Source organism: Melanostigma gelatinosum (assembly GCF_949748355.1).
Source record: "Melanostigma gelatinosum genome assembly, chromosome: 21".
Lineage (NCBI taxonomy): Eukaryota > Metazoa > Chordata > Actinopteri > Perciformes > Zoarcidae > Melanostigma > Melanostigma gelatinosum.
Window position 1 is genome coordinate 13686354 of NC_136654.1, and position 25161 is coordinate 13711514.

The following is a 25161-nucleotide window of genomic DNA, read 5'->3' on the forward strand; positions in this document are numbered from 1 at the left end:
CTTGCTAAAATAGGCTAGTTGTTTACCAGGGAAATTCTTTTTGTACTTTTGTCGAGTTTTGGAATGACGTTTGATTTTGTGCTTCTGATTCAGCATAGATAATGTTTAAAACAGTGCCATATCGTTGATGAAAAATCCCACAGGTCTGTACTGTTTGTCCAGTTGTTGAATGATGGGATGGATTTTCATCTTCTACTAACTAACTTACTGACACTTAATTTATTGCCATTTATGTATTTATTTAGGCACATTTAATGTAAATGAAAGGAGAGACTTTGAAAAGGGAAGGACATGAGGAGATGTAGGCGTGCTTATCTTTGGTGGGAATGAAGATTGATCTGGTTTATGCAAATGAATGTTGCTGTGATTTATCGATGAACACCTAATCTAAAAAAAACTATGTTAAATCTGACCGTCACCAAAGTCACGCCATCAAGGACACCTTAACAGAACACATCATTGAGCTTATACTTAAGAAAACGCCCTTAAAAGACATCACAAAGGAGCCGACCCGACCTGCTGTCCCACATATCAGACAGAGAAAGATTATTTCAATGTTCAGGATCACTGCAGATGATCCGTCAGCATCACCTCCGTGGAAATCAAATGCGAGGCGACGTCACACTCATCTAGAGGCTGTAGGAGACGCGGCAACCTTCACAGGAACAATCACACGTTCAATCATAGAAAACCACCTGACTCAAATGAGCTGCTGCAGTGTGCAACGGCAACCAAAGCAGAACGCATGCAGAGCAATTGTAGCTGTTCATGTTTCAGAGGGGATGAGGTTCTATCTACAGTATTTCCATCCAGAAATGTATGAGACATGTTTCTACTGGTTTTCACATCTCATTTCAATATAGAGTGCTGCAGGAATGAGTCCTAAAAACCCAGAAATCAGCATTTTGCACTTAAGGTTCCCTCATCTTCAGTCAACGGGTTTTTTGAATGTGTTTTTGATTAGATGCCTGAAATAAGGTCTGAAGTTAACACAAGCTGAAAAGATTTTCACGTTTTGCTCTACGACATAAAAATACGTCGGTAAATATCCCTCCCATGCAGTTGCTCACCGTCAGACTGTAAGAAGTGGACGTAGTGATTCTGACGTCACCCATCGGTTTGTGGACTGATATTTTGAAGTCTTTAGTTCGGCATTTTGGCCGTCGCCATCTTGTTTTTTTGCAACCAGTGAACGGATGTGACCATATTTGGACTGCGGAGGAGTGACGTAGAAACGTTGTATACGGCTCTGGTAGAGACCTGTTAATCTCACAATAAGCGCCGCCCTAAAGCATCCCCTGCGTTATGGTCTATTTGACTCTAAATGGACCATCATTTACTAAATGAACCATCATTTACTAAATGAACATCATGCTGTATTGAAGAAGACTTGAAACGAGAGATTGAGACCATAAACTCATGTTTACAATGTTTACTGAGGGAATAAATCAAGAGAGAAGTAGAGTCATTTTCTCATAGACTTCTGTACAACCAGAGGAGTCGCCCCCTGATGGACATTAGAGAAAATGCAGCTTTAAGACACTTCGGCTCACTTTTCAGAACCGGAAGTTGCCACCCGTTGCGAACAAGTGGCTACTAAACTAGACAACTAAACGTCATCACGAGAACACTAGTCCGCCTTTAGCTCAGTGGTGAAGTCATGAGACCGTGTTAATGTGCGCAAGGTTAGATTTTGACTTCTGCTGATTGCATTTATGCTTCAAAAATCATAAAGTGCTGTTCATTTGTGGAGATTATCTTGATGAACATAAATGAATGATCTTCTGCAATAATTCCAAAATTGAAAAATCCCATCGGCTTTTTGCTATGGGAACCCGTGCGATGCTAACTCCCTGGTTGTCCTACGGCAATACGTCATCCCTGCAGCACTCTGTAGACAAATAATGCACGCTCTCTTCCTTTAGCAGGGTTCTGAAAATCTGTCTAACAAGCATAACGGACTGGTCGTGCTAACAAAAGGCTTCTGTCACGTTTGTTGGTTCTCCGCTGCGGAGTTAGTGTGAATCTGAGAAAACGTGAAGCTCTGACGGTCACAACCTGCGGCCTCCTCTGCTGTGGGACTGTGGCTACCCATGTGGAGTTAGATCAGTGAGAGCAAGTTCATATTTGGAGTGTTTGTGCTGGCACAATAGCGGGGGGGACACACACTTTGGATTGGGCTTCTGCTGTGGCAGAACACAAAGCAGGGCATTGGGGTAAAGGGCATCAAGAAGAGACCCCGAATCTTCTTTCTCTCTGTCCACTTCCCCCCTCGATTCACTTGAAATGTGCCATTTGTTCCCCCCCCCACACACTTTCCATCATTGAGTAGTTGTTTGAGAAAATACTTTCAAATGCTTATGAAACATGAAAAAAGACTCAAGTGATGGTTCAAGATTTCTGTCAAATTCTTTTCTGTATCTTGTTGCGTACTTTGTAGATAAAAAAAACGAAACAGTGGCAAAGAACTTAAAAAAAGGGAAGCATTCGATGGCTGCATGTGTGTGTGTGTGCGTGTGTGAGAGCGAGAGCGAGAGAGATAGAGAGAGAGAGAGAGAGAGAGAGAGAGAGAGAGAGAGAGAGCGAGTGTGAATGAGCGCGTTTTATTTGTACAGAAGAATGTGTGACATGTTTTCTTATGGACGTGGAGCATACACCGACCACGCTGGTACTGAACTAGGACTCGGAGGGAGGGGTGTCGATGCTGTTCAATAAAAATGTTCTTTTTTTGAAAAAGACAAAAAAGCTGTTACTGTAATTGAAACTTTTTTTCAGTTAGTTTCTGCCTATTTTAATTTATTTTTGTACTGTGATGGAAAAATAAAATGCACTGATCGTTCACCACTTGTCTTTTTGTGCCTCCAGATGTAGCTGCACTTTGAACACTCAGGAACATCAATAGTTATACACATTCACACCTGGTTAACTTGGGGGTTAAAGGCCTTGCTCAAGGGCATCTCAAGCCAACATCATCTTAGAGTTGGTGGTTCGATCCCTACCATCACATGATCACATTTCACACCTCAGTTTGGATAGGGAAAACCTGAACCCCAGAAAAACCTTGAGGAGAGACACTACAAGCAAGAACAGGTGCATTTTGAGTCTTCTTTCAGACAAGTGGAAATAAAACATTCAAAATTCACCACAAGTAAGCATTAGACAACGCCTCATTTGCAAATTTAAACATACCATTTCAGAAAACTTGTAATACAAAAAATAATCCTCCTTAACGTATAATCGACTGTGGAAGTTTCATGGTGATATCTATTCGTTATTTATTCTACCCTATTCACCTGTAGTGTCTTCAAAATATTTTAAAGTCCATTTTCTCGAAATGAGTTTGTTCTCAGACTCTGATCCAGAAATCTCCACTTCAGCAGCTCTTACATACACCAAACTGTACACTTCCATTCCTGTGTTCTGAAGGTTAACACAGAGGGGTTTGTTCACACAGCATTCACACTCATTTATACTACATTCTATTCATAAAAATTGGCAAAAAATGTTTTTCTTTATATAGTTGACAGTATTTCCTGATTTATGGAGTGATACAAAGAGGTATCCATAACTCCCTCTGTATACACCTTTGACTTTAATATTTCAACAAAATGAAAAAAGAATTTTTAACCTGGCTTCATCCAATGTTCAGATGTATGTTCTGGAAATGTATGAAAATTAGCACATATAAGATAATGATCTATGATTTTTTACCCTATTCACCTTTACACTGGAAATAACAGCAAAAGTGAGAGAAGGGACATTTTGTTTGCATACTACTAACAGCTGTTGTTGTAGAAACTGAATGTACCAACATTTATCGCATTCTTATCTCCATTTCCTGCAATCTGACAAAAATAATCCTTTCCATCTGTTCTGCTCGCTGGCTAACTGGTATATTGCTAACTTCTCCATCACAGCAGCTTACAAATAGCTCGGGTTGGTGGGAGGCTCTGTGCTGTGGGCCGTATCTGGGCTGGTAGTTTGATAATTGTGATAATAAACATATCATCAATCCCATCAATCTGTAATCCCACACGTGTGTTTACGTTCATCCTAAACAAAAGTTGTGGATAATCTTTAAAGATGTCTATTCACAGTCTTTCCTGCAGAAGTATCTCCTGGTTGGGAGTATCTCCAAACGCACACACAGACAGATTAGTTTGGGTCAGTTCACTCTTTGCAAATCACTCTGTCCATTAACTCCCATTTACTTCATCACTGGGTCAGTCAGTGCCGTTTTACTTAGCCACTGCCCCGTGGGGAAAAACCCCCAGTCATCCCACTCTTCGCAGCAGATAGTCATCCATCAACCAGTGGATTATAAACCCCTGCTGAGGTCACCGGTGACGGCTGACGCAGTGGGAAGCGGCATTGAGCTCTACTCAGCTATCTCCACGTCACACATTACGGAGTACGGCTGGCCTCGGGGAAACATTTGAGTCAACACAACATCAGTCCTGGCACCATATCCAGACGAATGATTTCAGTTTTATCTGATCACCCACACACAAGCTCAGAAAAGGACTGAAAGCAGCAGCTATTGATGCAAATAGATTTATTAATGAAATGATTAATGAAATACATTTCATTATGGAACATCATGGAATGCATGAACTGCATTTATACAGAATACATCTGCACAAAAACAGGTGTTACAACAGTGAAGTTCCTTTTAGACTTGGTCTGGATATTACAGGATATTTATGGTAGGTAATCACAAAATATGCAAAATATAAACCAAATACAAAATTAGGCACATACTGAATTAATGGTGTATACGTACAGACATTGCGCTACGCCACATAGTATGGAATAAATAATGCAAAAGAAAATTTGTTACCCTTTGGCTAACATGGACGGGCTTGATAAAAGAGTGTTGTGAAGAATAGAGGGGAAAAAAAGGAAACGAAAGAACACAATGGCACAAGACTCCTATCTTAACATTCCTATTTTACTTTCCTTTATGCCCATTTATGAAGCAGTAATTAGGGAAAAGATTGTGATTTTTACACTCGCTGTAAAGCTGATAATCAATAAAATGGAAAAGTAAACTTCGCTGATTGGGTTTGAGCACAAAAAACAAAACATTAAAAGATAAAACTAATGATATTCCATACTTATTATTTCTCATAAGCATTGTGTGTATCGCTAATTAGCTAGCTAGCTAGCTAGTTTACTTGCCGTAAATCGGTTTAGTTTATGGAAGTTAACCCGCTACAACAGTCGCAACAGAAAACATAAAAAAGGACTGAATTGTATGTTTATGGAGACAGCACTACCCTGTCAATTTTCATGCAGTATGCAAGTATTTTGTGTACACAGTGTACGACATAGAACTGTACTAACGTATCTGAATTGCGACACAGCGTAGTGTTGCTTTTGGTCTTTTCAGTGGAATTTGTTGACAATAATTAAGATGTAGAACCACAGTATTGAGGTTAACATACTCATCTTTTTCGTTTTTTGTTGCTACATGATACTCCTATTGGTCGACTTGCTGTCCTGTTGCTGGTGTAGTTTACGGTTGTATTTCCACGCCTCCTGGGCACAGGACGGAAAGTAGGAAAATAACAACAACAAATGGAAAAAACCTTCACTGCCCTGCAGGACGGTGCAGTGAGACAAACAGGGCGAGGGGAGAAGTGATCTGACAGGAGGAAGGAAAGTGGAAAAGGAGGAGGGAGAGAGAGAGAAAGCATGGGAGTAGAGAAGAGGAGGCCAAGCGAGGCTTTGTTCACCAACCCCGCTTTTTGCCTCGAGAAAGGGAAAGAGAGAAGCGCTGAAGTCAGAAGTGACACGGAGTCCATCCTAATGATGAGCGGTGAATAGCAGAGCAGAGAAGCCCTGTGGGAGATTACCATGCTCAAGGATATGGAGAGCTGCAGCGTTATAATCCACACACACACACACACACGCACACGGCTCTGAGCTCCATAGAAAACCATCTACTAGCGCTACCCATGTCACTTCCTTAACACACACTATGCATGCTGCAGTTTCCCCAAACAACTCTCTTCTGCATCAAAGCGACGGGACAAGGTCAGCCTGCACAAAGCTGCGAGGTAGAATGGAGATTTGCTTCCTCAAAAGACAAGGGGGACATGCAAACTAATGAAGATGAACGACTCCTTCAGACATACACACGATTAGAGCGCCGTGCTACTGTGGATAAAGTGATTGCTAACAAGTTGAAGTAAAGTCGACTAAGTCTGCTTCTTCAACTAGGCCAAACACCGAGGGAGCTCCGATTCGTAACCCTGGTCTGTCGTTCCTCAGCCCTCAAGTCAAGTGCTCTTTAATCGGTCGTAGCACAGAGACGATACAGCCACGTCTCCGTGGGAAGATACGATGCAGCTCTCGTCTGCTCATTCTTAGAATTTGTGACACTTACTGTCACGCCATCATGACGACCCTATTATCAAGCAGATTCCAGGAGGAGCAGCAGAGTTCATATTAGCATTAAACAAACAGAAACATCCATCTTTACATGCATTCCTTCCAAATTAAAGACGCAATAATTAACTTGCTGTTCTAGAACTTTCGACCATGACACATGATCTTTATTAATAGAGAAAGTTGATGTAGTCGTCGTGACTTCACCCATTGGTTTGTGGACTACAGGTTTTTCAGGATCAGGAATACACTTTTTAACCTGAGAATAACTGGGTTGGTTATTTGTCTTTAAAAGACAAAAGAAACAATACGCCGTATGTTCTCAATCTGTGGATGGATATTAATATTAAACACACAGTATGAAGCCAGAAATCTCCATCTCATGAGCTTCTGTGCTGCCACACATTTTTCTTTTTGCAAACTGCTGGATAAAGAACATATCGTTAAGTGTTGGCACAAAAAACAAGAGTGAAAACTCTCAAAACATCCGACAGCTTGTGAGAGCAGTACAAAGCATCTCTGAGCGCTGATGGTTTGATTGGTGTGATTTGGCTCGAGAACAGCGAAGGGAGTTTAGCGAGAGCCGATGAAAAATGAGTCTCCTAACAGTCCAGAACAAGTCATTCCCATCATTCAACGGGGCGGTAAACTAGGACGGCGGTCTGATTCCAAATGTCTCACCCCTTTTGTCTTCACTCCTTTACTCGTCGGGCCAAAAGAGAAGAGCTAGAACGAGCTAATCAACACTCCCACACTCATACACTCTCTCTCTAATGAAGGGGATGCTTGTCAAATAGAAGTCTGACTCCGAAGGATCACTACAAGTCATGAGGCTATTCACTCAACACAAAGGCAGCAAAAATGAGACGATGTTCGGGGAGCTGGAGTTCTAGTGGGGTTGTACAGTACTGGCCAGCAACACTTTGCTGATAAACTTATATTTTAGGGAGAATATGAGCTCAAAATACGTCTCTAAAAAAGAGACGTTCATATTTGCCTTCTGTTATTCAGTTTTAGTTCTCTTTCTATACTAAATGCAGTATAAGTGCCGTCACATGAATTCATTTCTACCCTTTAATATACAAGCAGTATTGGAATATTATAAAAAGCACACAGCAGGATTTAAATGAATATATCTTTGCATTTAGCAGGTTGCGATGTTCAGGATATGCTCAACACATCCCGCTCAACATCAATGGATTTAGAGTTTGTGCCTCAGACACCGACTGAACCACTGAATCACAATATCGCTGTTCTCATGTGATTGTAAACCCTGAACAAACTCAAAAGTGTACGCTGCGTTTCCTTTCATTTGCCACATAGGTTGGTCAGTCTTCAATAACATTATTATTCCTTAGATTACATATGAGTCGTACATAAATATCATCTTACTTCATGCTTCACAATAAATTCCTGCAAAGCCGTTGGATTTGTTTCCTATTACGCAACATCAGTGGTTCAGAGAACAGTTGCCGCATAATCTCCTGTCACCTTGACTACCACCATATTGCATCTACCATAAAGTAAATATTGCACAAAGCAAATTATTTGAAATTTGGATTTTAACTCCACTTTGGTGTATTTAACCACCCCCTCCCACAAAAACCCTGTTTAGCTAACACAGTTTTGCATGTAGGCGTATTGTACACTTCCTGTTTATAGTAGCATTGCATATAAATCTACAAAACAGGTCAAATTTGGCATGGCTTTGCATTTTTGAGGATTTAGTTATCACAATCATCCTACAGAGCTGCTATCTAACTCGTCACATCGTCAGCAGAACTGCAAATAAGAAGTGAATCATCATCAGTATCCCGGCCTGGTTTTCAAATCAGCTGTCACTGTTTTTCTTCTTCTATTTGGCCTGTTTTAGTTGCCAGGAACAGCCAGGATGTAACCAGACCGGCTCTTGGTGAAGTCTGGCTGCGACTGGTTGATCTTGGGCTCCACGATGACGGTGCACTTCCTGCCGCTCATGCTGCACCGGATGGGGCTCGATACGTTCACCTGCAGCTTCCTCTTCTCACTGCAGACACAGAGAGCCAAAGAAAGGAAAGTTACTGGCAGGTGTGAGGCAGCACATTGTGAAAAGCAAACATCAGGAAATAAACATTAACGCGTATAATAATAATAAAGTGTTTATACTGCCACCCTAATGTGTACGTGTAAGCAGCTTGCCTCGGTGGCTTCACATTACATTCAGTCATAGTTTAATGCACAGGAATAAAATATGCAGATCCATTAGTGACCCGTGCGTGTGTGTGTGTGTGTGTGTGTGTGTGTGTGTGTGTGTGAGAGAGAGTGAGTGAGTGAGTGAGTGAGAGCAAAAGGATGAAAGGCTATTTAGGACATAAATCATTTTTGCTCTCACGCAGCATCATAACCCTCCCCCCACACACACTACTGTAAACACTTATATATGCAGTCTCTCTCTCAGTATTGTCTGACTGAGACTCAGAGTGATATTGTATATAAAGTTAGTGTACTAATCATAAAACAGTTCATTTTTGTTATCACAATGTATGTAGAAGAATATGATGCAAGTCAGAAGACACAGGAGTGTGTGTGTGGGGAGAATAATAGTGTGTGTGTGCAGGATTATGCTGCTGTATGTCCTAAAATCCTCCGTGTGCACGTTTCAGCCATAGACTGTAAATAAGAAGTGGGCCTCTTTATGGTCTGTTTGACTCCAAATGGACCATAATTTACTAAATGAACATCATGCTGTATTGAAGAAGACTTGAAACTAGAGATTGAGACATAAACTCATGTTTACAGTGTTTACTGAGGTAATAAATCAAGAGAGAAGTAGAGTCATTTTCTCATAGACTTCTATACAACCAGAGGAGTCGCCCCCTGATGGACACGAGAGAGAATGCAGGTTTTAAGACACTTAAGCATCGGCTTCAGAGTTTCCGCCTGGTTTCAGCACACAGAAAAACTGAAGATGAATAACAGAGAAGAAATCAAGCAGGAGGGCTGCTGAAGTAATGATCCATATGGCGTCGACGGACTGGATCGGCTTTTAGTGCCTGTCACATCTAGTTAGACACTTTTCTAGGCCGACGGGTGCTTTGCCTCGTTTGCTCTTAAACAGGATCGATGACGGAATCAAAGAGTGAGGAGAAAGAGGCAGAAATGGTTGCTGTTCAGAAAGACAGAGAGCGAGAGGAACATGTAATGTGACGATGGATGTGATAATTGCTCTCTGGTGGAGAGTGTAAATGTAAAGGAGAGGAGGGATGGACATCCACATGCATCTCTTTCTGTGCAGTGAAGTGCTCGTCGTGACACACTTTCTCACTGACAGTTACAGATGACGGCCGCCTTTGTCCCCCGCGAACAAATGCATTAACTGCATAAACACCATCGTCGATTCTAAAACGAGGAACCGAGTCGTGAACCCGACACCGACTCGTTGCGCAACAACAAGTCCTAAACAGCTGGCTCCCGCTGCCCACGCCGCACTCTCCTCTGCAGACGCCTCTCTGTATCTCGGGCTTATGCAGAGTGGAGAGGCTCAGGGGTAGCACTGATGCTGGTTTCCGTGGCAACCCCCCCCCCCCTTATCTGTGGACTGAACTTCCCCCATCTGTCATGGCTGCCGGCCAGCCAATGGTTCTGTGTGTGTTTGTGTTGTGATACGTCTCTTTCTCTGAGCGTCTCCATCTCACAGTAACACCAGAGGGGATGCTGCGCTGTGCTCCTCGTGAAGGCCCAACGGGGTGAGGCACACACACACACACACACACACACACACACACACACACACACACACACACACACACACACACACACACACACACACACACACACACACACACACACACACACACACACACACACACACACACACACACACACACACACACACCTTTCTGATATGTCGGGGCCGAAGCTTGCCTCTGAATAAACACTGGCATCCTTTTTAAAAAACAATAGAACACTTCATCTCTGAATAAAAAATAAACATGATTCGTTGAGTCTGAAGGTCATCGGCTGGCCTTTCCCATCAGAAGCTGGTCAGAGCCCCGAGGGCATACTTAGTCCACTGGATGGCCTCTCCGACTGGAAAATCTATTTTTCCTCCTCCCTATGGGGTCTCTGTGTGTCTTTGCCCTTCATGCCATGAAAGTCCAGGCTCACTTGGTCCCAAAAGTATCTCCTCTTTACTCGGAGGGATTGAGGATAAGAGGGGAAGGGAAAGAAGCGAGAAAAAGAGGTGAAAATAAAAGTCAAGGACAAAATTATGGAGGCTCAAGGAAGAGTTAAAGGGTGGCGAAAAGGGGAATAAAGAGGGTCTGTAGAAAAAGATGTATAAGAGAGAGAAAAAGGTAAGAGGTGCTGAAAGGTACCAGAGTGAAGGAAAGTGCTGCGAAATGAGAGCGGCGAGGAGGAGACTAGCCGGAATATTTTCAGGTGGAGGAGCCAGGATTACCTCCAGTCTGTGATGCCATCCTGTCCCACTTCTGAGTCATCCCTCTAATAGTGTGCCTGGCTCTCCCCCAAGCTCTCTGCTGCTGAATAATAAATGACCACTGAAGGGGGGGGGGGGTAAGCCATAAAGACTCAGGAGGCGATCAAAGTTGGACCTTTCCTCACTTTTAGCTATGATGACGGAGCCATTTTTGAAGTTATACCTCTAGAAGTTATAGGACTCTTGTTCTTATTCCTGCACTTACACAATCCCTGAGTTGTGACTACAGCTTGAAGACATCTAAAAACAGACCTACAGTATAATCTGACTTATATTTACACGATGTTACGCCCACTGACTTTCCTCTGGTCTGTTTCTGGAAGAGAGCCGTTTCTCTGCTGATGTCGTGCGCTTATTCCTGAAACTAGGGGTGATTTATTATTTCCCGATTTTGTGCCTCCTCGATTCCTTTCCTCGCCTCGCGTCTCAGTCCCGCCCATGGAGAGGAGAGAGGAGGCGAGGCCACAGGCATCAGGTATCCTCCTTTGTGCTTCAAATAAGCATCAACAGCACCTCAGTGTACAACTCTCTCCATCGTGTGCATACACCTATTAAAATCGATTATCAAGGAGACAAATGAAGGAGGCAAATATTTGCATCAGTGGAAAGCGACAGAGATGGCTTGTGAAAATACCAGTGAATAGGTCAGGGCAGATTCTATGACAAGAATACGCCCCAAGTATACCGTCCAGTCCGAAGGAATGGACTACGGATTTACAAAAAGACATCCAGCATGTGCACATGAAACAGATGTGCACACTGACACACACACACACACACACACGCGCACACACACACGCGTAGTCCAGCAGGTCGATGCAGATGGGAGCAGCAGATGAACCAATGCTGTCGATCTGTCAGTGACTCAGTGCCTCCCTGAACAAACACAACTACAGTTTCCTCACATCAATATTTCAGTTGGTGAGACCATACTGAGATGAAGAAACGCAAGGAGTGAGGGGAAAGCACGCACACATGTACTGTCTACTGTGTGTGTGTGAGGCCGGGCACCATGGGGCAGGACTGGGGGAGCAGACAGAAGCACGCTGCCTCTATGATTGATGGATACCCAGGCTTTTCTCCAGACTCCTCGTGCACATTAAAGCAGCATCTCCACATTTCTTCAGCCACAGCAGGATCAGAGGCACTCATTGACAATATGGAGGTGGTTTATATGGAGGTGGTTTATTTAAAAAGATAGGTGTGCTGCAAGAGACTGAAAGCATTATTGCAGCTTTACATTTTGTTCAATATTTTAGTTATGTTTTTTTAAGCATCTACTCTGGTTAAGATTTTATCGCAACATGTGGCTATCTCATGGTTAGGAAAAGGATCTTTATTTTTGATTCCACGTATTCTGTTTTCGTACATTTGTTTTCCACAGTTGACAGTGGAGAAGAATTGTGGAGGTTGGTTTCAGGCGTTTTTTTAGCGGTTACACTCGTCATCGTCTTCTTGCTTCTAGACAGCACATTCTGAGAATAATGAAACTACCAGAGTGTTGAGCATCAATTTTCAACCTTGTGGCTCACGCTACGGTGCTACGCGTGAGTGTAAACAAAGCTTAAGAGTCAACAGCCATGCCAGCAGCTCTGTGAGGCTGTGCTGAGTTAAATGCTAACATCAGCATGCTAACATGCTAACTAGCACTAAACGTAGCTGAGGCTGATGGAAGTGGATGAGTACAGCAGGTATTTGGTCACAAATGACAAGTTTCAAACGAACTATTATTAAATAGCTGCACAGAGACATTTGAATCTTTAATCACAATTGTCAACAACATGGTGGCACGGAAGGAAAAGTCAAAAGTCTGGAAGATTTGTCGTCTGGGAACCATGAATGTCTGTACAAAGACATTGAGCCAATCAATACAGTCGATGCTGCTAGTGCGGCAAAAAATAACTAACTCATGTTTTCAATATTTTAGTAGAGATAATTAATTCCATGTTGCTGTCGCTCTTTTTCTACATTTCTCTCTTCCTTTTTATGCCCCCACTTAACTACATACATTTTGTATTGAACACCAGACCTCCCACAGCATCCCTCTTCCTCTCACTGTCACACCTTCTCTGCGTCTCACATGGCTGCATCATACGTCTCACGTGCTCCACATTCCCACCGGAGAGGAAACGGAAAGACGACGCGGCGCGCAGACCTGCATCACACTGGAACTAAACCCGAACAGGCTTTTTAATGGGAGGAAATGTTATCATCCTGGACGATCACCGCAAAGAGAGAAAGTGATATGAGGCAGCAGCTCCGCCAGCCTGGATGGAGGAAACTGTGCCGGCCTCATGTGCCCCACTTTAAAGTGTGAAAACTGCCTTAGAGGCTTTCTGAGTGCAGTTCTGTAATTAGCACCACCGTTCCCAAGTTTTGCTTGTACTGCAGCTGCGGTGTATGAGAAGTAGAGGCATTTGAGATGCTGTTATTGTGGTTTAGCTCAGTGTTAAAAGAAGACTGGAGGGATATCTCAAGAGTGCAGACATTATATTCAGTCTTGACTCGAGATCATTTCTGCATGAGGTCTCCTCTCAAGGTACAACTTATTCTTTGAACTTTTCACTCTCTCCTTTTTACCTTTCCTATAAATACTTTACTCATAACTTGTTATCTTCAAATTTCACATCTAGGTTGACAAAAGGGTTTTGGTGTTGCAGAGCACGTCATGACGGCTGCAAGCTGCAGAGAGAAAACTGTTTAGAGGCATGAAAAAACAAAGACCAGATCAAATGCAGCGCTGTGAACCTTCTGCAGCAACCGTCTCGGGTGATTTCAGCAGGTTTTGGTGCGACAAATCCACCATAAGGCGGCCTTTGCATGCAGTATTGACTAAGCTGAGAATGTGCAGCGTTCCCTCTCTGGGTTCTTATCTTTTCTTCCCACTACGGAGAAGAAGAGCTGTACTCTCACAGGGAGGGATTACTAAGTAGGTCATTTAAAGAACGGGGGAGAGAATGCACTGACAGCAAAAATGGAATTGATTCAAACGTTTGTCGAAGGGAAAAGAGGAGGATGGAAAAGAGCAAGGTCAATCTTTAGTGGAGGGTTCAAAGGTCAGAGGCCGCTGGAAGCTGCTTCGGGCCTCTGCACGAGACGAGGAGGAAGGTGAGGAGCTATGAAATATACTGTAAACCGACGTGTTCAGCTCTCTGAAACATGCGAGAGAGCGTCCCATTCCACTGCACAAGATTAGGAGTCTCCAACACTCCCATGAGGCTCCATTTGAAGCTGGATCAGTAAACACAAGCTCCGCTTGTTAATATGCTAAGCTAGTACTTCTGCTTCTTTATGCACAGTAAGCAAGATCTGCAGCACTGCAATAGCTGGCTATCAAGGGCCCCCGAGGGCCCCTGAGACGTCTTGAAGAAAATGCCTTTTGTGATCCTCAAGTGTGAACAGAAGACTCTGAACAGAAGACTACTGATGTGAACAATTGGCAGCTAAATAGTCCGATCAGGCAAAGAAGGATTTAAATCCTTGTCCTGGAGATGAATGTGCGGACGTGTGTTTGAGTTGTGCATTCAGGTGGTTGTGTGCATTGCATTTGCATAAAGTTGAGGGACTTGCAAGAGACGAACACAAAGAATTGGTCAAAAATGAAGCAGCAGAGGCCCACTAATATTTTCACTCGACGTCTCCAGTGAAGCTCCAGAAGCACTGAATCACTTCCCATAATAAGCAGGGATTCCCAAAGTGGGGGTGCACGAGCTGCCTCTAGTGGGTGCGCGAGAGGAAAAATGTAATGGCGGTGCAGTCCTGTCTCCTAAAAATGACGTTCCCCCAAAGCTAAAATGCATTCTCAATTACGTTTTACCACGAACGTATTTTCTCCCTGATTACGTTTGTGTTTGACGTACAAATACGTTTCTCATCAACATATCTTTGCCATACTCTAGTCTTTATGTTTCTGTGATCTGCCTCGCCTCTACCCCGCCACCCACGAGTTATTGACCCGCGGCCTGTTCCGAGGGCTGAAGACCTGACGATCGGGTGCCTCGCGGCGGGGACGGCTGGAGACCTCGCGTCCCAGCGCCAACGGGTGAGCGCCGCCACTCGGAACCATAACACCAAGTCCCGGATTTCACCCGGGGGACATTCTGGAGGTATTGTGACCGGGTGATGTGCCTCGTTGCTGGGGAGGTATGAGCCGAGAGTGGCGGGGTGCTATGGAGGTATTTATTACAACTCGGTGTTGTTCCCGTGCGTGGATGAGCGCATTTCTGCCGGAGACAGGCGGCGTGTTGTGGTAGTATTCTGACCGCGTAATAGGGAGAAGGAGAGGCGGTGGTGGAGAGGGAAACATGTTAAAGAGATGGTGGAATGTATGATTGGAGAGAGAGAAGCGAAAAAGTTGGACGTGATCCCGCGTCCAACAACACTGTCGCGCGCATCGATGCTTTGTCCGAAGACATCCTGGCTACATTGGTCGGTCGCGTGAAGAAGAGTGAGTTTTACTCTCTGCAAGTAGACGAGCCTACAGATGTGGCCAATCTGGCCAATCGTCCGTTACCTTCGTAACGTTACGTCCGTTACCTTTTCAAAGGCACGGTGCAGGAAGAGTTTTTGTGTTTTTTATCTTGTAAACAAACGCCACGCGCGAGCAAACTGTTCTCCGATTTTTATGCGGCTCTGTTGCTTTTTTTTTTTTAGGGTGTGTGTGTGTGGGGGGGGGGGGGGGGGTTGGGGGTGCGTGAACCCGGTCGGGATGTAGAAGGGGGTGCGTGGCCTAAAAAGTTTGGGAACCGCTGGCTTAGAGCAACTGCTGCACTTGAGGTTTTTATCTTTTTTTTTAGTAGATACATCATATTTTCCTAAATGTAGCTCTAAAAGACGCCTTAAAGGACAGAATTTAGTCTCAGTGAATCAGTGCTTAAACACCTTGAGAGGTTATGCAATCATGCAATCTAAATATTGGAGAAAAGGCCAATACAATTTTTTTTTTCGTCTTTAAGCTGAGAGATAAAATAATTCAATGGTTCTTGGAAACTTTTAAAATCATATTTGTCCTCGTGGATCAAATTCTCATAACTAAGAGTATTCTTGAGGTGTTTGTGATGCTTAAAAAAAATGTTCTCATAGGTTTTAAAGACAAGCCTTTTTCTTCATCCTTGAATAAAGAGTGTGCGCAAAAATCTCCAGTCAGCCCGGCGCTGTTTCTGGTCAAGACAAACCTCCTGTGGCCACATAACTCCTTTCAATAGCCTCGAGGGCAGCAGAAGATGGAGTGACCGCTGGTGGGATGTCCACACGGCATCTGGAGCTACACTCTCCCTGTTCCCACGGGACAGCGGGTGAGTGAGGGCTATCAATAACGGCGACTCGTGCAAGCTGCTCCGAGGAGGCCCGAGCTCACAGATGCTCTGGTTAAACAAAAGGACACACTTCTATGCCTCTCTGTTCAAAGGATCAGCGGGAGATGAAACACAAACCGGAAATGTACAAAAAGCACAGGCCTCCGTCTCTGGGGGAATCTGTATTTGCTGCCACAGATGGTGGAGGCTATTTCTCTCTGCAGAGCCACAATAACCACACAGCTGGAGTGTTAAGCAAGCGAGTCCACTGTGTGCTTGGGTCATCCCATTGTTGTCGTCTCTGACCAGTGAGCTCAGTCTTCCTCACTGATCGTCTGTGTTTGGCCTTTCAGAAGGGACTCTCCGCCTTCTTCAAGGCTGAATGGACTTCAAAACACATCAGGTGAATCGATAAGCACACCGAGGCACAGCAGAAAGAAAAGACAGGCCGCCTCAATTAGTTGCTCATTACTGAAGGGAGACCGCTCACTTCTCAAGTGGCTACGCCTCCAATTCTGTTTATTAAAGGCAATCAATACGTCAATCAAAAGCTCATCTATTTGTCTTCTCCTGACAGGCTGCTGTTCTCTACGTCCAGAGTGAGTCTCCAGCAGGGACGTGCATGTGTCTCCACTAGTTAAAAGAGCTAAACAGTTTTTGTCTTGTACCTTCAGCTATTGGCTCTTTATAGTTTGAAAAGTGTATTATTTTACACATAATTCACTGTGAATTAGTTCTACTTCATTCTGGAATTATACAAATAATAAACGTAGACATTTTCAATTTTTTGGGGCTATATTCTACCATTTTCCTGAACAGTGAATACAAATTGTTGCCATTGAACAGGATTCCCCGATTTAATCATGTTTGACGAAGCAGTCTTCTGTGTAGCAGTCAATCCTATAATTAAATATGGATCCCAGATCAAATGTGCGTTGAAGGGTCTTGAATATATAATCCGCGGTGATTACAATGGTATGTTTAATGCATGTATCCTTGTTTCTTGTCTTCAATTTCTTGTCTTTGTTGATGTTACAAATGAATCCGCTTTCTCACTTGATCTGTACCATCGTCATCATTCAGAGACTCACTGAATTAGAAGTTCTAGGCATTTAAAATACACAAAATGTCTTTTAAGTCGATCTATAACGGCTTCTGGACTCCTTTGTGCTTTATCTGATGTAAAGATGTGTTGGATCAAAGCCACAGTCATTGCATCTCTTTGTGCAAGCAGCCCCGGGTCAGAGTTGATTTTGCTCAGGGCTGGGCGTCACATAAGGTCGGATAAAAAGCACAAATGAATCGATGAAATGGTAGGATATGGGGAGAAAGCAAGGTGAAGTGGAGAGAAGGAGATGTAATATAGGAGATTAAATTATGGGAGGACGAGATGAACGCAGCATAAAGAAGCATGATGAAAAGACGTAAGGTCGGGCAGATTATTGGCCATCAATGACAGAAGACCAGATCTAGGGAGGAAGCAAAGGAAGAGAGGTGAAGGAGGCCGAGGAGGGGAGGAGAGGGTGTGCCGAGGCTGATCATAATTGGTCTGACAGTGGGAGACGGAGCAGTGCTGTTGCTGGGTGGAACATGTGTGTTTCGGGGGGTCGGATTATGGGGCAAACGTGGAGGTCGATCCAGTAAGATATCAAGGCTCCGCCTCCTACTGTATCAGCCAGGGGCGTTTGTAGGACTCAAAGAAAGGGGGGCTTAGCCCCAAGGAGAGGGGCATGTTTGCCCAATTTGTTTTGGGGCCCATTTGGGGCCACGGATATCGATTGTTTCAGACAGTTCATAGATTGGTTCAATCAGAAAGTGTGATTTTGCTCTGTAGTTTTGCTCAGTATATGATAACACAAGAGACAGAATTTCAGGGTCATAGTGAAATTTGACAACACAAACATGAACTTTTCTGAAATAAAGAGAGAAATAATTTTCCTGCTTGTAAAGGAAAGACGGATAAACTAGCTTTCATATCCGCGTCACTCCCAAATCCTAATTCTTAAAGTGGCCGCACACAATGGACCTGACAGTGTCAACTTTTGAGTTGTTTCCTTGTTTTATTATGAGCAGAAGGGAATACGATTTTGATCAACATTTACATCTATTTTGTTGTCCGTGTAGTTTTTGCATAACAGTGATATTTTATGCTCATTTGGACACCATCACTGAGATAAAGATGAACTAGTTCAGTGTCAAATATACCATTCAATGGAGAAAAAACATGCACGCAGCAGCCTCCCCAAGATCCTGGTGCCCGGGGATATTATCATTAAGTATGATGATGGCTATTGGATTGCAATTTGAAGGGGGAGAAAACATACAAACCACAACGCACGCACATACGTAGCATGTTAGAGTTATAAATAACTTGTCCATGTGAGAAACAATAGTTTCATTTAATGACATCTCCAAAAAAAAGAAAAAAGCCAATAATGCCAAATTATTTGGGGAGGCTGAAGAACATTTTAGGGGGGGGGGGGCTTCAGCCCCCCTAAAATAGGCCTAACGACGCGCCTGGACTATCAGCACTGAACCGATGCCGTTATCCAGAGTGACAGTAAGATGGTGGCAGTGAGCGCATACATTACATACAGTGTGAGGAGAGCTGAGAGCCCAGCAGCAGATTAAATATAGCTCACACCAGCAGATGCATATAGTACATATCCCATGTTGACTATTATATATTAAAATATATATGGTATATCCACACAGTACGTACTCTATGTACATAGGTTGAATTGGAATAAATAAAGGTGCCAACATACTGTGTGTATTCAACACATACATACATACATATATAAAATTAGCACATATTTAATAAGACTATGCTAAATTTCAGCAAACTTGTAATGCAAAAACTAATTGTCTTAATGTCAGTGATCAACAGGGGAAGTTCCATGGTGACATCTGTTAGTTAAAATGGAGAAGCGGACTCATGAAGTAATTTGACTGTGAAGCCTTTTATTCCACCCAGCGTGTGTCAGTGTCTCTGTGCTTGTGCTTCATAATGAAAACACAACATGGTGCGATCAGCAGGTCAACACACTCGGTGAGGGGAAGGCAGTGATGATTCGGGGCTGCAGAGGAGAAGTAGGTCAAACCGAGTCGCACATTCACACTCGTGCATTCTCTCACACACACACACACACACACACACACACACACACACACACACACACACACACACACACACACACACACACACACACACACACACACACACACACACACACACACACACACACACACACACACACACTTCTTCAAAGTAAAGTCATGTTGTAGAGGCGATTACAGACTTGGTTCTCCACAGGTTTCAATATTGAATGCTGCAAACACAAGAATGCACGGAGGACGGATAACCTGTTCTAATTGTCTTTAGAGTAGAGATGAAATACAAGATTGTGCTGATTTTCTCTGACACACATTTCATCTCTTGTTCATCATCTCTCCCGCTCTCAGTTTTCCTCTTCCACACCATACGCTGTGTCTGTGGTCTGGGATGAGAAGTGCCGGTATTATCTCCAGCCAGCAGCGTTATTAATGGATCGCATACGTATCAGACAAAACACCGATCCAACCGTTGCCATGGGAACTGCATCCGCAGCGCCCCCGAAAAGGAGGGAGGGAGCGAGAGAGAGAGGGAGGGAAGGGGAGTGAGAGGGAGGAGGAGAAGTGGAAGTGGAGTGAAAAACAAGAGGGGGAGGGAGAAGCAGTGGGGAGGGTGATTAATGGAGAAAGAGGAAATAGAGAAGGAGGGATGGAGGAGGAGGGAGGAGCCCACTTCTATCACTCGGAAATATTTGATTCAGCAGAAAAGGTGACCTTGGTGAGGAAGACAAAGGCATCTCTCTCTCCCTCTCCCTCTCAGCTTTAACAGGTAATCCATTTCACACATATCTGTAACAGTTTGTTGCTTTTAAATATTCATTTCTCTCTGCAGCGAAAGCACTCAAACAACAGATGTAGTTCCTTTACATCACAGGGAACCATTTGCCTCTGTGTTTAGAGATTTTCATGTATTTTTAACACATTTCCAGGCGGATCTGTGACAATACTCTCCTTTTTCAGAGGAACGGGTATCGGCCATGATGGGACCAAACCACATTAAATACATTTCCTCCATCAGTTCCAATACACATTCAAAATGTTAAGGGGTGAAAAGAGAGCAGTTATAGGATCAGTACTATAACCTGAGGTATCTGAGTTGGTACCACAAGAGAAAATGGTGGATTGGTGAATCCCTCATCCCAGGAAGCCATTGACTTCCATTCATTTCTGTTCAGTATGGAGATAAATGGCATTACCGTTCTGTTGTTACGCAGCTTAAAGAGCAACATTTTGGCTTGAACATGCTGGAACTCTTCACATTTTTTACAAAACACCTCCAAACCCAACCAGTTCAAGGCTGTGAAGTACGATTAATTATAGAGCTGTTTGTTGCACACTCTCCATCTCACCATGTACTTTAAAATAAGAGATCATGAAAGAGTATGGGAAAAATAAACAAATAAAACAATATATAATTAATCCGCACGCATTTGAAAATGGTCGTGCCGTCATCAGTTAACACTGGTACATTTCATAACTTCAGCAGATCAATGCAAGTGTTTAATGCTCAACATCTTCTACGTCACGGTTCCCCTTCTCCGGATCATTTTTGCATCGTTTCCCATCTCTGCCTTCCACCTCCATCTCACCTCACTATTACCAACACACTCTCACTAACACTTTCTTTTACCTCAACCTTAAAGCAGTCCGGCTTAGCCATCCCCCAAATCCCTTCTGCAGTGTCAGGAGGAGACGGGGGGGCTAAAAGTTCAGGTCTTCAGGGAAAGGGAGGCAGAAGGCAAGGGCAGAAACAGAACATGACCACATCACTCTGACAGATCAATGAAGGCCTGTGCACTGCACACTACTGCTGACTCATACTGTAAGAGAGGGGAGGAGGGAGGTGAAGGAGAGGGAGAGTAAGAGCGAGTGGGAGGGAGACAGAAGGACAAAGGCTGGTGGTGGAGGTTAGAGGACAGTAAGAACGGATGAACGGATGCTTGGAGACATGAGATATGAAGGAGGTAAACCTATAAACATCTGTCACAGAGACAGATGTGGACGGTTTAGAGTGGCGGAGGACGTCTTCATACTCACCGTGGGCCTCAAGAATATAAATCACCAAGGGCTGCAACTAACTTTGATTCATTTCACTTTTGCCTAATCCAGTGGTTGCCAGCCTGATATTATTACTGTGATTAAAAAAAGAATCAAAATGCTGCAAAAAAGATTTGGTTGTTTATTTTTCTAACTCTCGGTGGTTTTATATACGGCAACATGTCTGTAAGTCAGTTAACAATGTTGGATTGGTGCATAATTCCAGGCAGCCATTGGTTTCACCATGGTCGCCCTATCTCAGGATGAATAGTAATAACTTTCAGGCTATCTTAAGGACAGCATTTACATTCGTCCAGGACTTTGGTTTCGAAATAACTGCCTTCCCAGCAGGCTCGGCTGTCCTTTGTGTTTACTGCCGCTGAACAAACGTTAGCATGCTAATACGCTGAACAAAGATGGTAAACAATACACCTGATAAACATCAGCATGTTGTCATTGTCATGGTGCAAATGTTAGCATGCTGACGTTAGCATTTTGCTGTGTACAGCCTCACAGAGCTGCTGACACGGCTGAAAGACGCGCTCTTGTTTCCTCTAAAAGACTTTATAGTTTTACTACTTCAGTATTCAGAGCGCAAACTCACCCGGCTCACCGTTAATCTTTTCTTTAGTCCATAAAAGGTAAGAAACCAGCGTTCCAAAGCCCAATTCCCTATTTATTTTACTTCAATGTTTTACTGTGTGCTCTGTCACTGTTTATCTGTGCTCTGCTGCAAGCCGGATGTCCCCCAGTGGCACAATAAAGAACTGAAGTGACATCTAAAAACACAAAGACATTTCATTTCAAATGATATTCATCACAGAAAAACAACAAATAGTTACATTTGAAAAGCTGTAAAAGCTGATAAGCTCAGGGCATATTTGCTGAGTAAAGAACGATTAATAATTCATCACAATCATTGCTGAATATTGAACCTCGAAACATTTTTGGTAACGATTAAAATGTGTCAGTTATCTGCCAAGTGGTACAAACTGTCATGTCAGCTCAGATTTTTTCACGTCGTTTACTTTTTCTACCTATTTCGTAACAGTTTTAATACAGTCGCTTGTGATTGGTCAACATTTTACATTCAACTAAAAATATGTGTGTTTATAGAAAATCTTATCAAAGTCAATATTTCTCAAAGTACGGCATCGAAGAAAAACTCACTGAAAGTCAGGTGTCACATTGTAACTTTTGAAATGATGAACGAATGAATTCATTGCATCAACATTTTCTGTCCATCCGTTAATCAGTCAACCGTTTCACGACAACCATCACTCTGCTCCCTGCACACAGTGGACAGCAAGGGTTAATCAAATGCTGTCAATGACTCCCGACACACACACACGCTCAAATCTACTGCTCAGGGTTTTTTCATTAGTCACTGTGGACACTGACAGCAGTCGGCGGAGCTGTTGCTACAGAAACAATCCTCAGTGCTTTTTCTGAGAAACCGATTCCAGCCGCTTACACAACGCAGGAACGACAACGGCGTGAAGACAGAGGAGATTACGCGAACCGGGGATTTACAGGAGTCGGTTACAGGGAAACTTAGTCGTTAGGTCATGACTGACACAGAGAGCAGGAGGGAGAAACAACAACAACACACTTTTCTTGAGTAACAAGAACAGTTCTGCATCAGAATGATGTTTTGTTGCATTTGAAGGAGCGCAATCTTGTAAACTGCAGCTCAACACCTGCGTGAATGAATAATTCAACACGGAGCTATTTTTACATTCACATCTCAGTGTGAATGTAAGTCACCTGAAAGGTTTGAAGCAGAGTGGAAGTGTGTGATGGACAAATAGAAATGTTGGCAAGCTGAATGAGAAGAAATGGAAATGACAGATCGAGTAAAAACGCATTCACAGACTCATGAAGCCACAAGACATTTGAAGATATTGGGTGTTACACCTCGACGTTAATCATCGTAGCGGTGAAATCTTCTGAGTGAAATGACCGGGAGTATCTACCCTGATGAGAGGTGGTGGACTTCTCTTAATGCAGAGGAAAGGTGCTTCAATGCTTCCTTCTTTAGTGTAAAGAAACACTGGACCATCATTTACAAAACTATGGAGATAATACCGTCCCACAAGCTGTCAATCCGTCAATAACATCCGTACCACAGACATGGGTCCCTAAAAAGGTCCAGTTCATGGGGCCCTCCCCAAATCTGCTTTACAAATGAGCTAATAGTTAGTTTGGACCATTTATCAGGTCATGTGGCCGACTCGTACCATTTTCAGGAGAGGGGATGTTTGTTGATTAGGGACTAATTGTTTGAATAGAACAAGTAACTTTTGTCTTTGCAGTAAAGAGAAGAAAGAACCTGAAGCCGTCTGACATCCACTGGTCAACAAACAGGAGCCTGAAGCTCTAATGCAGGACTTACAGTTCTCTACGATGCAGCAGACAGACCCACAGCTTCTATGTACCTCCTGAAGTTCAAGAACATTTAGTTTCCTTTTGTGTGTGTGTGTGTGTGTGTGTGTATAAGTCAATGTGAGCTGAGGTGACACAGTCATCCTCCCCTGGGATTAAACCACAGGATGAAAGTCATGCATGAAATCACCTCATTCACACACATGGTTTTGCTGGAGCTACTGTTTTAGATTGTTTTTTGGATGTTCATGTGAACAAAAGGAAGAGATTCTTCATCATATCTCAACACATTCGGACTCTCAACTCATCAAATAACGGTTGTTCAGACTCGTATCTTTTTCAGGGGAGAGGATGTTTCATGATGAAACATTTAACTCAAGCAACCGTGCGTCTTATAAAGACAACACGCTGACATGTAGGAAGAGTGCAGTTTGATTTACAGCAAAAAGCATCAACAAGCAAATTACAACAGATCAGAAACCAGAGAGACATCTTATCAAAATATGATGAATATACGAATGACATCTGGGTAAATTGGGAATAAAAGATCGTCTCTATAATCCTGTTTCAAACAGGCAACAATTCTACATACGAGAATTTGTGGTAATCAAGAGGAGAGGATTTCTTTCTCTTTTGCGTGACAGATTGAAGTGTTTGCTCTGCTATTCTGCCAGCAGACGGAGGGAGTGCTGCAGTCACCGCTGCGTAACGCGCATGTCAACACACACACACACACACACACACACACACACGGAGGGAAGGGGGCTCCGTCTCTTCTAAATATAGGCCTCAACAGCAGCACGGCCTTAAATATTTCATCGCCTCCTCTCCAGAAATGAAGGAGGGGAGCCAGGGGAGGAAATGGGGGGAAGATTGAGAGAGGTGAGGAAGAGTAGGGCGGGAGGGGGGGGGTCCATGAGAGTGAGAGCAGTACAAAGAGGTAACAGACAAAAATAGGAAGCAGACAAAAAACGGCATGAAGGAGGGGAGCATGAAGGATGGAGGGAGGAGGGAGGCTGAAGGCATGTGAATCTAATCCCCGCCTCCCTTTTATGCAAAATGAGAATGAAGTATTTCTGGATCCCTCCAGACAACTGGTGCGTCATGGCCGATAAGAAGGTTATCTTCTTAAGTACGGGATGCCGAAATCTCTGCGTCGCTTCAGTTCGAAGCAACTTGGTAACGTATTGATAAGTTTCTGCTTTTTTTTTGTTGTAAAAAAGAGAAGCAGACTCGACACTATCTCAAATTAAAACAGGTCCAGTCCTTCGCAAAATAAAAAATAAATAAAAAAAGATTAACGCCAAACAGATTTGGGAACAGTCTTAAACCTCAAGCATCGAGTCGCAGCTACGAGGAGAGGAGGGTTTACTCCCGGCGGCGGTGTCACTCTGCTTGGGCCTCGCTGTCACTTAGACGAGGATAAAGTGTTGCTTTTGTTGCTGCTGTAAGTTGCCCCCC

At 43.5% G+C, this 25161-nt stretch overlaps 1 protein-coding gene across 1 annotated transcript in view; it reads right to left on the bottom strand.

Moving 5' to 3' along the window:
- Positions 1-4538: 4538 nt before the first annotated feature.
- myo1d (myosin 1D) overlaps positions 4539-25161 on the bottom strand; it is a gene marked incomplete at its 5' end in the record, with an annotated part of 83438 nt that continues 62815 nt past the window's right edge. The window contains one exon of the mRNA XM_079293319.1: positions 4539-8419. Coding sequence (XP_079149445.1) covers positions 8263-8419 — 157 coding nt within the window. The 3' untranslated portion in view covers positions 4539-8262. The remainder of the gene's footprint in view (positions 8420-25161) is intronic.